The 14774-nt window shown below is 38.6% G+C and overlaps 1 protein-coding gene across 3 annotated transcripts in view; it reads left to right on the forward strand.

Moving 5' to 3' along the window:
• coro2ba (coronin, actin binding protein, 2Ba) overlaps positions 1 to 14774 on the forward strand; it is a 52154-nt gene that overhangs the window by 26541 nt on the left and 10839 nt on the right. For all 3 annotated transcript variants that reach the window (XM_058381527.1, XM_058381529.1, XM_058381528.1), the window contains exons 3-4: positions 12833 to 12949; positions 14286 to 14435. In XM_058381527.1, the coding sequence (XP_058237510.1) occupies positions 12833 to 12949; positions 14286 to 14435 (267 nt within the window). The remainder of the gene's footprint in view (positions 1 to 12832; positions 12950 to 14285; positions 14436 to 14774) is intronic.

Consider the following 14774-nt stretch of genomic DNA (forward strand, 5'->3'; position numbering starts at 1 on the left):
TTTTATAGATCCACTTACAATTGTGTGGGTTGTACTCGTATCCAAACTCCAAATAAGAGCCAAATAAGTGTCTGCAGAACTGAAACACAGTTCAGAGGATGCATGTGCTTGGAACAGAAATGGTTTCCTACCTCTGTCTGATCCAAGGCTTAATCTGGTGTCGCATTCCATTTTATGGAAACATACATATCCAGTATATTCCTTGGATGGATAAGCGCTTTTAGATTCTTATTTAGAACCCTCTCTCCAGTAGGGTTCTAGATAGAACCTTTAAGAAAAGTGATGCAGTAAAAGAAGCAAAACCACTTTCCTAATGAATCGTTTGATTAATGGATCTGTAGCTATTTTGTTCTGCAATTCTGAGATCTGAATGAATCCTGTCGTAAATATTACCATTATTGTGGAATTTTAGAGTTTTTCCAGCAGATTTTTGTTGCTGATCCAAAATAGAAAGTGTCTGAACTAAAAGAACCTATACCTATCTTTCATTAAAACCCATATAAAAGTTACCTCCAAGTTCCCTATAGCGTTCTACACAGAACCTTTAAACCCATAATCTATATACATGTAAAAATAAAAGGATGCCAGAAAAGTTTCTTTCGAACAATACACTAGAAACATACTGTTTGTGTTATTGATCTTTTGGGTGCCGGAGAGATCTATTAAGTGGTAGAAAAAGATTATTCAGGCAAAAGCATTTAACAACACTCTAGAGAACTTAAAATCGTTGCAATAATTGTGCCTCTATAGAACCTCTCCTAGCACCTATATTGTGTAAGGACTTTCACGGATCTCTTTACATTTATAAAGGATTCATTAATAGTAAATGGTTTTCATCTTTCTAAGAGGATTCTAATTCGTTCTCTATAAAAAGGGAAAATCCTAGTATATGTTTCTCTGCAAAATCGTTAAGAATTCTGCAGGTACAAACAATGCAAATCTTATGAGTTAGAGCTAGATTTAACCTCAAGGAGCAAACAACGTAATTAGATTTGCACTGATATGTTATCCGGGTATCAGTATTAGGGCCAACGCTGGCTAGGGAAACTACTGGTATTAACAGATGTACTTTATGCTGAGAATATTTGTTATGTTAGATAACACAACACAGAGAGAACTCGCAAGTGAATACAAAACACAGCATGAGTCAAACTTACCATAGCATCATACCAAAGAGTGTTGTGTGGAGACAGCAGGGTTACTGTGAGGATATAACAGATCAGGGTATCTCTGATCTCTACTAAAAAAAGAGGATGATGCATTTCAACACTACAAAAATGGTGTTTTATGGTCATGCTTTTCTATCTCTGAAGGTACCACCATACTGACAATACCATCAAATAACAGGTAGCATTGGTGCCTTACAACGTCCACATTTTGACCCTGAACTCTGAAGATTACTGTCTATCTGAAGCTTCACTATCTGAGGTTTCATTTCAGGTTTCCTCCCACCTGCTACAAACATGTGAATGAGTGTGCATATGTGTGATTGGCCCCCCCATGATGGACTGGTGTCCCAGAAAGGGTGTATTTCAGCCTCATGCCCAGTTGACATTGATAGGCTCTGGATCCACTACAACCCTGAACAAGATAAAGTGCTTACTGATGATGGATCATGAATATCATTCACAAGCAAACTCAGACCCGGTCTGAACGGACATGCTCGGTTTAGATCCAGAGCTTGAATCCTCCAGCAGCAAATTCCTCAATCTGAGTGAAAAGACTGTCAGTGTCTATTACAGTAATCTCTGCCTTTGTAATAGGCCAAATTAGACCCGAGTCCTCCATAACCTTTTGGCCTTTTTATTGTGGCACAAAAGACGAACAGAGCACAGAGATTATGGACAGAATGAGCTCTGTAATTAAGGCTGAAAGAACACAGAGCTCTATTTAAAGAACTTCAGAAAGCCTTGAGATGCAGCATTTATTTTAGACACGCTGCTTAGATTTTCAGACTAATTCTATAGCTGTCATGGGGACAAAAGAAAAACAACCCAACCGAGTAGTATTTTTATATCCGGAGCCTTGTGATCATAATAGAATAAATCAGCGTGATCAGCCGACGTGATCAGAGTGTAAACCGAGCATGTAAATTCATGTCTTCAAAGAGACAAAGATCAACGACAGTATGATCTTGATTGTGGTCTCTCTCCATCCATCTTGCACTGTTTTCCTCCACGGTCCTGTATCCGGTCACGCTACGCTGGCCATTGGGTCATGCTCTCAAGCCAAACTATCAATGGCACTTTTGTGACAAGCGCTCAAAGTCACATAGCTGATGTGTGGTGCAGCGGGACGGCTCTTCTGGGGCTTTGTCCCATCAATGAGCTCATTCTGCAGGGCGTCTACCTCCGGCTGGGTTCTCAGGACTTTAGCCGGAGGATGGCATGGCGAGAGATGTATTGCTGTCTGAGTTCCGTTTAGGTCTTATTAGGAGGCTCCACAGGAGCTGTGACTGATCTTTCGCTCAGTTGTTTAATCCAGTCTCTGATTCTCCTTTTTTTTTTTCCTTTATTTAAAATCTTTTTTCTTTTTCTTTTAGTTCTCTGCCTGATATTTGCTGTATTTGAGGCCGCAAGACTCTTTACAACCTGGATACTGAGGAAAATTATTATTCTGAAGAGAACTATTATTGTTAAAGAAACATTTTTTTGTAGTTATACTACTAGGGAATAATCTGCCTTTTGGCAGAGAGAAAAGACTGTTCTCATGCATAATATAAAATTCCTACAATCCAATTGAACATAATTCATTAATTCAATCATTCATTCTTTGCAACTTTTTTTATCTCAGTTAGAGCCGCCTTGCGTCTGGAGCGTATCCTGAGAACTGCTGGGATTTAGTGTAGATAATCCATTGCCTGGCATGTTTCTGGGAGATAGGAGGAAACCAAAGATTTTCTTATATTGTTAGTTTGTTTCAGCTGTCTCTTGTAGTTTTGTTTTGTACATCTAGGCATGCAGACTGTTTTTACAAACATTTGTGAAAGAATGGGTCGCTCTCAGGAGCTCAGTGAATTCCAGTGTGGAACTGTGATAGGATGCCACCTGTGCAACAAATCCAGTCGTGAAATTTCCTCGCTCCTAAATATTCCACAGTCAACTGTCAGCTGTATTATAAGAACGTGGAAGTGTTTGGGAACGACAGCAACTCAGCCACGAAGTGGTAGGCCACGTAAACTGACGGAGCGGGGTCAGCGGATGCTGAGGCGCATAGTGCGAAGAGGTCGCCAACTTTCTGCAGAGTCAATCGCTACAGACCTCCAAACTTCATGTGGCCTTCAGATTAGCTCAAGAACAGTGCGCAGAGAGCTTCATGGAATGGGTTTCCATGGCCGAGCAGCTGCATCCAAGCCATACATCACCAAGTGCAATGCAAAGCGTCGCATGCAGTGGTGTAAAGCACGCCGCCACTGGACTCTAGAGCAGACATTTTGGACAATTCCATGCTCCCAACTTTGTGGGAACAGTTTGGAGCTGGCCCCTTCCTCTTCCAACATGACTGTGCACCAGTGCACAAAGCAAGGTCCATAAAGACATGGATGACAGAGTCTGGTGTGGAGGAACTTGACTGGCCTGCACAGAGTCCTGACCTCAGCCCAATAGAACACCTTTGGGATGAATTAGAGCGGAGACTGAGAGCCAGGCCTTCTCGTCCAACATCAGTGTGTGACCTCACAAATGCGCTTCTGGAAGAATGGTCAAAAATTCCCATAAACACACTCCTAAACCTTGTGGACAGCCTTCCCAGAAGAGTTGAAGCTGTTATAGCTGCAAAGGGTGGACCGACGTCATATTGAACCCTATGGATTAGGAATGGGATGTCACTTAAGTTCATATGCGAGTCAAGGCAGGTGATCGAATACTTTTGGCAATATAGTGTATATATAGTTTTTTTCCCTTAAAACCAAAACCAGTCACTGCTGCCCCATGAACTGGCCTAGTGGTTCCCATTAAACATTTTCTCCTTCATGATCTAGTAGTTAAGGCTCCACTAGTTCTTGATTCACTTACAGAGCCAGGAATAAACACTTAATGGAGTTGTTGTTGGTTATGGTTACAGCTTAATGGAATATGACAGTAGTCTTTAGATAGGTATAATGCTATGTATACAATAGTTCATTAGGTCCATTATATTACCATTAAAACACGGTTTATTACCACAAGGTCACAATCAGAGATTATTAAACAACAGTGGGACAATTAGAAATCCCAAGAAATCGGTTAAATAATACAGTATGTCTACAATCACTCAGATTTCTCCCAATATCAGATTTCGGAAAACGCATTGTAGTGATGTTTTTAATAATTACAGAACATAAAGGAGCTAACCAAAACATGCAGTGGTTTCTTTGGGCTTCTTTTTTTTTTTGTCAAGAAATAAACTGGCTGGTTATTTATACGTTTTCAGTATTTAGTTACTTAGTCACTTAGCAAATAAATAATATTTTTGACAACATATAAATCAGGTTCATGCGCTTGTGGTTTTCTGGGTCACGTATTAATTACATCTAAAGGTGTATTTTGTCAATAGTGCATTAACAACCTCGAATCCAAAGTCGTTATCTATTCTCAAATCATTACATACCTGGTATTTCAAAGAAAAGTAACGGAGCTGATTTTCAACCCTCTTGCTGAGTGTTCAAGACTGAATAGTTTCCTGCAGAATTATCAGATGACAAAAAAGCTCATAAGGCAATTCTAAATTAGTGAACCAGGCACGTGGATTTAATATGGTTTATGAACAGAGAAGTATTGACCAGAGTCCCATGTGTGACAGGAATAAGGCTCAGGTTATGGAATGGAAAGTACATGCCCAGACTGTCATCATACAGCCAAAAGAAGGAAAAGGGAAAGGGAAAAAAATACCTAAAAACAGACGTGTGGCATGTATGATGATGTCATTCGAAATGGTTTAACCATCAGAAGCTTAGTAGTAGGCATATTCAGACATTAAGCATAGAAAATAACTATTGCAGTCACATTAAACTGAACTAAAATTCTTGCCATAGTGGATGAAGGTTAAACTCCTGGGACATTATCAGCCAGAAAAACGTCACAGATGCTCAATGAGCTATGAGGAGGGTCTTATGCTACAGTGTAGCATAAGAAACAATAAAGATAGAAATGTAGTTTGCAGCCTGTGTATGGATGTTGGTTTCGATCGATCACTTTACTAATCCCAAAGTTCAAGAAACATGAGAAATTCAGAAGTTTCAAGATTCTGGATTTGTTCTTTACTGTTGTTAGTCAGGATTTAACTGCTCTAATATAAAAAAAAGCATAGAAATATTAATGCCCCAGATGCTTTAACTAGAAGAAAAATCAGTAGTACAATGCCTACTATGGATTTGAATTGGGGAAATTATTGCTATTATCTATAATATAATTTATTATAGAGTATTATTGAATGATAACGATTGTTTGTCTTATATCAAGCTTAACAGACGTGAAGATGTCTTTGTCTTTGTAGGATATTTTTATGCGCTGACCAAACTGCCTAAAAACATTTGTATTTTTGTGTCTTATTAAATTCAGCTTTATTTTGGATCGCATTCCGTTTTGGATACACCAAGTATTTAAAAAGTAAAGGGAATTCCCAAGTAAATATTGATTATAAATCATGTTAATTACACTGTAAAAGTCTTGCACTCTCATGACGCATAGAGTCCGTGTGAAATCCCGACAGTAAGTCCAGAGCACGGTGAAGTGCCAAAGCATAATCAACTTCCACATTTTCCACCACTCTAATCTCCATTTTGCTCCGAGCTTTACTGCCAAATTTTGGCCTCTTCACTTGAAATGGATACATGGAGAAGATTTAATCAGTCTTTAAGCATTTCCTAACACAGCCTGATGTCCACCATGATGTGCCACTGTGAAGCACACACACATCGCCTGTCCGCCTGGGAGGAACGAAGCAGAGTGTTAATTAGCAGAAAGTGTGACACACACTTTCCAGCCTCGTGTTTGCTTCCTGCATGCAGCACTCCTCTGCTGTGGTTACAAGAAAGCATTACGTTATGGAGATGCTTGTGGAACTGTGTGTTGTGTGTGGAGATTTTTAGCACTAATTAACAGATCGGTCTGAAAGTCAACCAGACTAAAAAGGCATTATTGTGTTGGTTCCTAATTGTAGACTATTATTACATCTTGTAGTCAGGTATAAAGCTGTAATTTCATAAGATATACACCATTCAGACATTGTGACCACCTGCCTAATATTGTGTCGGTCCCCCTTTTGCTGCCAAAACAGCCCTGAACTGACATGCATTGTGTATTCTGACACCTTTCTATCAGAACCAGCATTAACTTCTTGAGCAACAGTAACTTTTGGATCAGATCACACGGACCAGCCTTCGCTTCCCACCTGCATCAATGAGCCTTGGCCGCCCATGACCGGTTCCTTCCTTGGACCACTTTTGATAGATACTGGCCACTGTAGACACCCCACAAGAGCTGCAGTTTTGGAGATGCTCTGATCCAGTTGTCTAGCCATCACAATTTGGCCCTTCATCAAACTCGCTCAAATCCTTACGCTTGCACATTTTTCCTGCTTCTAACACATCAACTTTGAGGACAAAATGTTCACTTGCTGCCTAGTATATCCCACCCACTAACAGGTGCCATGATGAGGAGATCATCAGTGCTATTCACTTCACCTGTCGGTGCTCATAATGTTATGGCTGATCGGTGTATACTGTGTACATGTTGTAAATATGAAACTACTATGAAGTTAAATCCAAACAAAGCTTAGCAATAAAAAAGTACAGCCAGTCAAATGCTGTGAATTTCATCCTCTCCATTTAAACCTCTGAGTGTTCTTCCTTAAAACAAATCTGTGAGCTCATCTTTAATGAGGAAAACAAATGAGTGGGCAGTGAAAAATTCAACAAATATGGTGACATTTACAGTCTATATCTATATGTACAAGCCAAGCTGCTATATGAGATTCCCGTGATAAAAGTGCTAAATATTTCCACTAACTAACTAGAAACAATAATGCGATAGCGGTTAAAAAGATCAGCTTGTAGGATTCCTTACAAGCTGAACCCAAATATTAAATTAACCCGTAAATAATAATCATAATGGATAATACACTCTAGTTTCACACGAGGTAGTGACAAATTGCTTGTGTTGCTTGTAGTTTGTCTCTTGTAACAACCGCCATTATCACTCACGGTTCAGGGTTTTAATTCTGATAAGAAACTTATCACTGTGAAAAATGTGATGCTTCACACCAGCTTCATTCATAGATTAGCAAAGTAAGCTAACTGTACTAGCTAGATACACTCACCAAAGGCACCAAAGTTCTCTGCTACTGTTATTTTCTTCCAAGATTTATTTTGTGTGTGATGTCTTTATGCACGTTTTATGGGTGTTCATATATGGCAGGATTTTAGTCTCAATTCCATATACCTTAAACAATAAAAGGAAACTACTTGCAGGTAAAGTTAATTTATGAACGGAGACCTGAAGTAAAATAGGACCACGTGTGCCATAGAGGTGGTCATAAATATTGGAATTATTCAAGGCACTTCTTAAAGGACCTCCTGGTCGTCTGGCGGAAGGATCCTGTGCTATCATTTCTGCGGCCCGGGTTCGATTTCTGGGCAGAGCGCTAAATTAGCCACTAAAGAGTTAACTCTCAGTGCCGGTCCCAAGCCTGGGTAAAATGGGAAGGTTGCGTCAGGAAGGGCATCCGACGTAAAACCTGTGCCAAATCGAAACATGCAAACCAAATGATCCTCTGTGGTGACCCTGAACAGGGAGCAGCTGAAAGAACAACAACAATGACATTCAAATCACTTGTTTGGATTTGTCGCTTTAAGATGTCATACCTTATTTGGATAGGGTTGAGAAAATCATGATTCAGATGGCCAAAGAAAAAAGGTTCATATGAATCAGTCCAGTTTATAGGCTCTCTGCTCTTTACTGTAGTCTGGATTTCAGTAAAAGTTGTTATATAGACTTGGATCATGTTAGCGCTTTGTATTTATCACAGATGTTATAAACTAGGGAAAAATTTGTTCAGGCTTTATAGTCTTATATATCAGGGGCTTTCCACATATAAAGATGGAAATGCTACATGTTGGATATATACTGAAGTAATTGCTTAATACAGTACTTATATTAAGTGAAAGGGCAGATTTTTATAACATAACACAACACAGCTGTGTGCTTCAGAAAAATAAAGACTGACAGTGGATTTTAATGCGTAATAAATGTAATGTTTGTAGTCTAGTGACTAGATATATATGCAATATGTTAACCTGAAATTAAAATTAATATGTTAAATATAAATATAAATTAATACGTTAACTTGATAACAATGGCGTCTGTTAAATATATATACATATATATATATATATATATATATATATATATATATATATATATATATATATATATATATATATATAAATATATATATATATTTAACAGACGCCATTGTATATATATACAGTATTCAAGCACACTTTACACAAGTTATATAAAATTCATACATTGGCTAATAACATTGAACTGCATTTCCCAGAATCCATGTACGACTACGGGACGTATCGCTTGATCTGTCACATGACTAGTTACTGCAATCTCAATCCCCAGCTGTTCTCAATCACTAGTTCACTCCAAATACACACCACAAACCTCAGCAGGGTTTTGCTCTCAGCTGCACACTAGAGACTTTGCTATTGTATGCACAGAGATATAGAAGATATTTTAATAATGCTATATCATATTTGGGTTACTGGTAAAAATCTGGTGTATTACTGGTGTATTTGGGAATATTTTTGTTGGTTATTACACAATGTTTCCCTTGGTTAAGATAGATGCAAGCTGTTTTGCACTTGTATCTTATATTTTGTGCACAATATCTGATCACTGGTGTATGCTGTATGTGTATGCTGAATAATCAGCTTCTAAAGGAAAATCTATGTGCATATTGAACTGCTAACATCCTTAGTCAATCTCTGATAATTCAAGCTCATAGAATATGAGAACTTACTGTACTGTATCTGATTGACAGAAACTCTTTTTCTTGCTGTTTATTAAATCAGCAGCAGCTTTGTTGTTGGCTAAGCTCACGAGCTATAAGTCTAGACTCATTGTGCTACTGTAATTACAGTAATCGTGCAGATTTTCCTTTCAATCTGTAGTACGACCCTTAGTAAGGGGTGTTGACTGAATTCATTAGCATCCAATTCCTTGTGTGTGACTACAAGTGTCAGACAGCTGTGAGGGTAAAGTGTGTGTGTGTGTGTGTGTGTGTGGAGGAAAAGCTGGTCTCTGGCCAACACATCTGTGACTCTGTGTCTGTGTCTTTAACATTGGGGTAAATCGAGACAAAGAAAGAAAAGGAGGGATATGATGGATGGATGATTCCATTCATTATTTAGGTGGGAGAGACAGAGATCGCGAGAGAGAGAGAGAGAGAGAGAGAGAGAGAGAGAGAATATGGTGTAATTTATTAGAGTGCATGAAAACTTGATCTCTGTGAAAGAAAGAAAGAAAGAAAGAAAGAAAGAAAGAAAGAAAGAAAGAAAGAAAGAAAGAAAGAAAGAAAGAAAGAAAGAAAGAAAATCATTTTGAACAGAACTATTTAAACATTATATTAATAATAAAGATTGTCAAATTGTCTTTTTTTAATGTATACAAAATTCTTAGCATATATAATCATTAGTGTAACTGAATGTTATTTCAGGCACAAAAGGCAGAACTGAAAACAACACAGACACATTTAGAATGTTAGCGCTCTCTCTCCCAGGCCCTTTGTCTTCACCCTGTAACTGGGTGTCTCACAGGAAATCCCAGCATCCTCTAGACAGTCCCATCCTGTCTGTCCCCCAGTCATCCTGCTATGGACCATCCCTTATATCAGCTCAGTGGACCCCCTGATGTGCTGTATGGGGTGTGAGTCTCTAGTAAACTGGAAAATCTGCTAAAAATAAAGACTTAGCAACATATAATGGATCGAGCAGTTATGTAGCCTATGCCAAGGTTTATTATATCACAAAGCTTTTCCAGAGATTCTTATTTTCAGCTATTATTGAATGACAAGTCATACTTTTGAGCAGTGTATACACTGATCAGGCATAACATTATGACCACCTGCTCAATATTGTGTTGGTCTCTCTGTTACTGCCAAAACAGCCCTGACCCATCATGCACTGTGTGTTCGGACACCTTTCGATCGGAACCAGCATTAACTTCTTCAGCAATTTGAGCAACAGTAGCTTGTCTGTTGGATGACCCTGATGCCGGTTCACCACTGTTCCTTCCTTGGACCACTTTTGATAGATACTGACCACTGTAGACCGGGAACACCGCACAAGAGCTGCAGTTCTGGAGATGCTCTGATCCAGTCGTCTAGCCATCACAATTTGGCCCTTCATCAAACTCGCTCAAATCCTTACGCTTACCCATTTTTCCTGCTTCTAACACATCAACTTTGAGGACAAAATGTTCACTTGCTGCCTAATATATCCCACCCACTAACAGGTGCCATGATGAGGAGAAAATCAGTGTTATTCATTCATAATGTTATGCCTGATCGGTGTATAAAAGTATACTGTTATTAATGCTATAATGCTATAGAACGTCCAAGAAAGAAGTTAGAAACCAGAAAGTAGAAACTCAGCATAAAGTCACCCATGCTGACTGTTCCAGCACTAAAACTGGAAACTCCTTCTATTATGTCCTATCAGAAAGCTTCTTTGTGTTAAAAAAAAAAAAAAAGGTTTTCAATCCGTTGTTATTAGCAATAGATTATGTGGAGCAACTGAAGTAGAATAAAATCGTCTATACCCGTTTTAGGGTCATGGGGATCTGCTGGAGACTATCCCAGCACACATTGGGCAAAAGGCAGGGGTACACCCTAGACAGGTCACCAGTCCATCACAGGGCCACATATAGACAGACAACCATACACACTCCTATGGGCAATTTAGAATTACCAGTCAGTGTAGATGTTTTTGGACTGTCAGAGGAAACTGAAATACCCAGAGTACCCCCACACAGGCAGAACATGCAAACTCCACACAGAAAGGCCCCTGCCTGTTTGAACCCAGGATACAAACCCAGGATTTTCTTGCTGTGAGGCAACAGTGCTAACCACTAAGCCACCATGCTGCCCTACCACAGCATTTCTTTTCAAATAATAGCATTTATTTTCATATTTCAGATTGTTCCTTTGTGCTCTGACTGGTTTCATCTCAGTAGGGAGATAATTTCCTCTGGGGCTCCATTGTTGCCGGTGCGAGATGACATCATTAGCCGTGTATAAGGCTTTATTGTCTTACAGCTCTTAGAAAGTCTTAACAATAAGCCGTGAGAGAACACTTTTGTGCCACAGATAGCCATTAGATTTTTTTTTTTTTTTCAATTTTGTTCTTTTATACAATACAATAGAAAAATTACCAAAGGTATCAAAAACAAAATCCAGACAGTGAGTTTTTGGCCTGTTATAATCTACTTTTCTTTCAATTATGATTTTTTTGGTCTAATTTATCTGTCCCATTGGATTCTGAGCCCCTGTGGGAAATCAGTACAAATCTTAATGTTATTACTCAGTGAATATGTCTCTGAAAAATGAAAGTGCCCTTGAGCAGTACTTTTGAGCTAATTTTATATGATAATGAAAAAAGAGGGGAAATTACTGACATTTTGTGTCTTGTGAATATGACAAGACGGTGTGATCCGAGAACAATAATAAGATGAAGGATGGCAAACGGTTGCCTTTTTCAAGCTTTTATTTTTCTTTGAACGAAAACGCACCAAACCAGACACAGATTCCAGAGACATTTTCTATTATGTCTTCAAGGACTACCTACCTGGCAAACGACTAGTTCCTCTGCTGGTTATAATCAGTCACGTGATGCACACACCTTAGTGTGTACATCCTAGCATCCAGTTCCCACAGGACCTCAGAAGGAGGTCAATGAACTTGAATGCTATTAAACATTCGTGACATGGTGAGCATGGCGAGCTCGGAGTGTTGTGAAGCAGCTCCACACTGTGGAGGTTAGTGTGCACTGCAGAAGGAAAAGAAACTGTAGAGGCTTCAAGCTCTATATATATATATATATATATATATATATATATATATATATATATATATATATATATATATATATATCCTCTGAAAGGCGTCAACAGACGTGAAAGACGTGTTATGATATAAAACAGTATGTAGATGTATTAATAGAGACGACGAATTTAAGGAATTACATCAAGTGTTTAAAAAGATGCACGAGTTAATGATAAATATCAGATTCGAAGGCAAACTAAATAAAAAATGATATAATAAAATATATCACGGATGTTATTTTTAATATATCATTTATTTAATATAGAATTTAATGAAAATTAAATGATATTTAACGCAATCTTGCTTAAAATTCTATGTAATTTCAGTGTAAAGTTTCTTTGGAAATAAATAAAGAATTAGTGAGCAGCAAACAGCTAGCCTTGGTGGAAAGAAAAATATTTTAATGTGCCATTAAAAGAGGGCGTGTGACACACTCCTTCATCTGACCACACCTATTTCAGCTTCATATCAGCCCTCGCCATATGGACAGATGGACCAAGTTCAATTATTTATTGCTGCTTTGCCTAAATTCTTCCTTCCCTTGCTGTTAATATTATTATTATTATTATTATTATTATTATTATTATTATTATTATTATTATTATTATTATTAGTTTCTTCACTATGTTAGTTTTGCAGTTCTGCATGTGATACACGACTGCTATTAAACTAAACTGAGAATTCAATACAGAACGGATGCTTAACCTAAGAGTGGGTGTGTTTTTGTGTCTCTCTCACGCAGTCCGGCCGTATCGACCCTCACCACCCAAAGGTCTGCGGTCACCAAGGCAACGTGCTGGATATCAAGTGGAACCCTTTCCACGAGAACATCATTGCTTCCTGCTCAGAAGACTCTTCTGTGAGTGAAACAGCAGTAAACTTACCCACAAACCCATTTGCTGAGCACCACTTCATCAGATCCAAACACAAGATCCACTTCTATGAATTTGAATAATCATATCTTTTACTTTATCCCGGAAAGAATGGTAATGAAATACATTTGGAACTTACATGTAAAAGCAAAACACTGACACGACCAGCATGTTATTAAACTTTCCTGCAAGCCAAACTTCTTGTCACAAAGCCTCAGTGCAGGTATTAGTCAGTCATTTTGGGTCAGTAGCTCTAATAAAAGAAAATCTCTCCATAATAACACTAATCCCTTCAAATCCCAGTACATCAGCCAGCAGGAGATTATTTGATATTTTCCTGTGGCATTCACGAAATAGCAGCTCTGAACCAAAACAGTGTCGAGTAAACTACAGTCTTAGAAAGAAAAAGGTTTTTCAAGTGTAAATGCATTCTGTAAAAAAAACTTTAAAGGAGAGTTGAACCAAAAAACGTACAATATGAAGATAAAAACATGAGAGTCAGTTTCAGTTCACATTTAATCTTTACAAAGAATGAAAGCAAATTATTTTTTTTATTTGTGGGATTAATTCTGAATTAATATTTCACTGCGAATAATTTTGACAGATACAGCAATTTAGCTTAAAATATGTTTGTATGAAAATAATTAGAAAAAAATCAAAGTGAAAGTTTATTCATGGAAGCTTCCCTGGCATATCATTATGACCGCCTGCTTAATATTGTGCTGGTCCCTCTTTTGCTGCCCTGTCATGCAACTGTATATTCTGACACCTTTCTATCAGAACCAGCATTAATTTCTTCAGCAATTTGAGCAACAGTAGCTCGTCTGTTGGATTGGATCACACGGGCCAGCCTTCACTCCCCACATCCATCAATGAGCCTTGGTTGTCCATGACCCTGTCGCCGGTTCACCACTGTTCCTTCATTGGACCACTTTTGATAGATACTGACCACTGCAGACTGGGAACACCCCACAAGAGCTGCAGTTTTGGAGATGCTCTGATCCAGTCGTGTAGCCATCACAATTTGGCCCTTCATCAAACTCGCTCAAATCCTTACGCTTGCACATTTTTTCTGCTTCCAACACATCAACTTTGAGGACAAAATGTTCACTTGCTGCCTAATATATCCCACCCGCTAACAGGTGCCATGATGAGGAGATCATCAGTGTTATTCACTTCACCTGTCACTGGTCATAATGTTATGCTTGATCAGTGTATATACACGTTCTAAAATAAAATGCTAAGAAATAATCTGACTTGATCTTGTCCTACTATTAATACACTGTGTGTGTGTGTGTGTGTGTGTGTGTGTGTGTGTGCTAGGTGCGGATATGGGAGATTCCAGATGGTGGCCTGAGGAGAAACATGACTGAAGCCATATTGGAGCTGTATGGTCACAGTAGACGAGTGGGTCTTATAGAATGGCACCCGACCAGCAGCGGCATCCTGTTTAGCGCGGGATATGACTACAAGGTGTCCTGAAATCCTATGCAATACATACTGGCCCATTAGAGAAACATGAGCAAATTTGATTGAGGGTGTATGAAGATGTACAACATTAAAAAGCAAGTCAATTTGAGAAGAATTGTTGAATCAGCTTCAGCTGCATGGAAACAAACTCCGTCCTACTAGGCCAACATTCATCCTTAAACCTTTATGAAGTAGCTCAGCCTTAAATAAAACAAAAGAAGCAAATGTACACTATATTGACAATTATTTGGGACACCCCTCCAAATCATTGAATTCAGGTGTTGTTTTTCAGGGGTTAGGCTTGGCCCCTTAGTTCCAGTGATAGGAACTCTTAATGCTTTA

Source organism: Hemibagrus wyckioides, linkage group LG27 (assembly GCF_019097595.1).
Source record: "Hemibagrus wyckioides isolate EC202008001 linkage group LG27, SWU_Hwy_1.0, whole genome shotgun sequence".
NCBI classification, from domain to species: Eukaryota; Metazoa; Chordata; class Actinopteri; order Siluriformes; family Bagridae; genus Hemibagrus; species Hemibagrus wyckioides.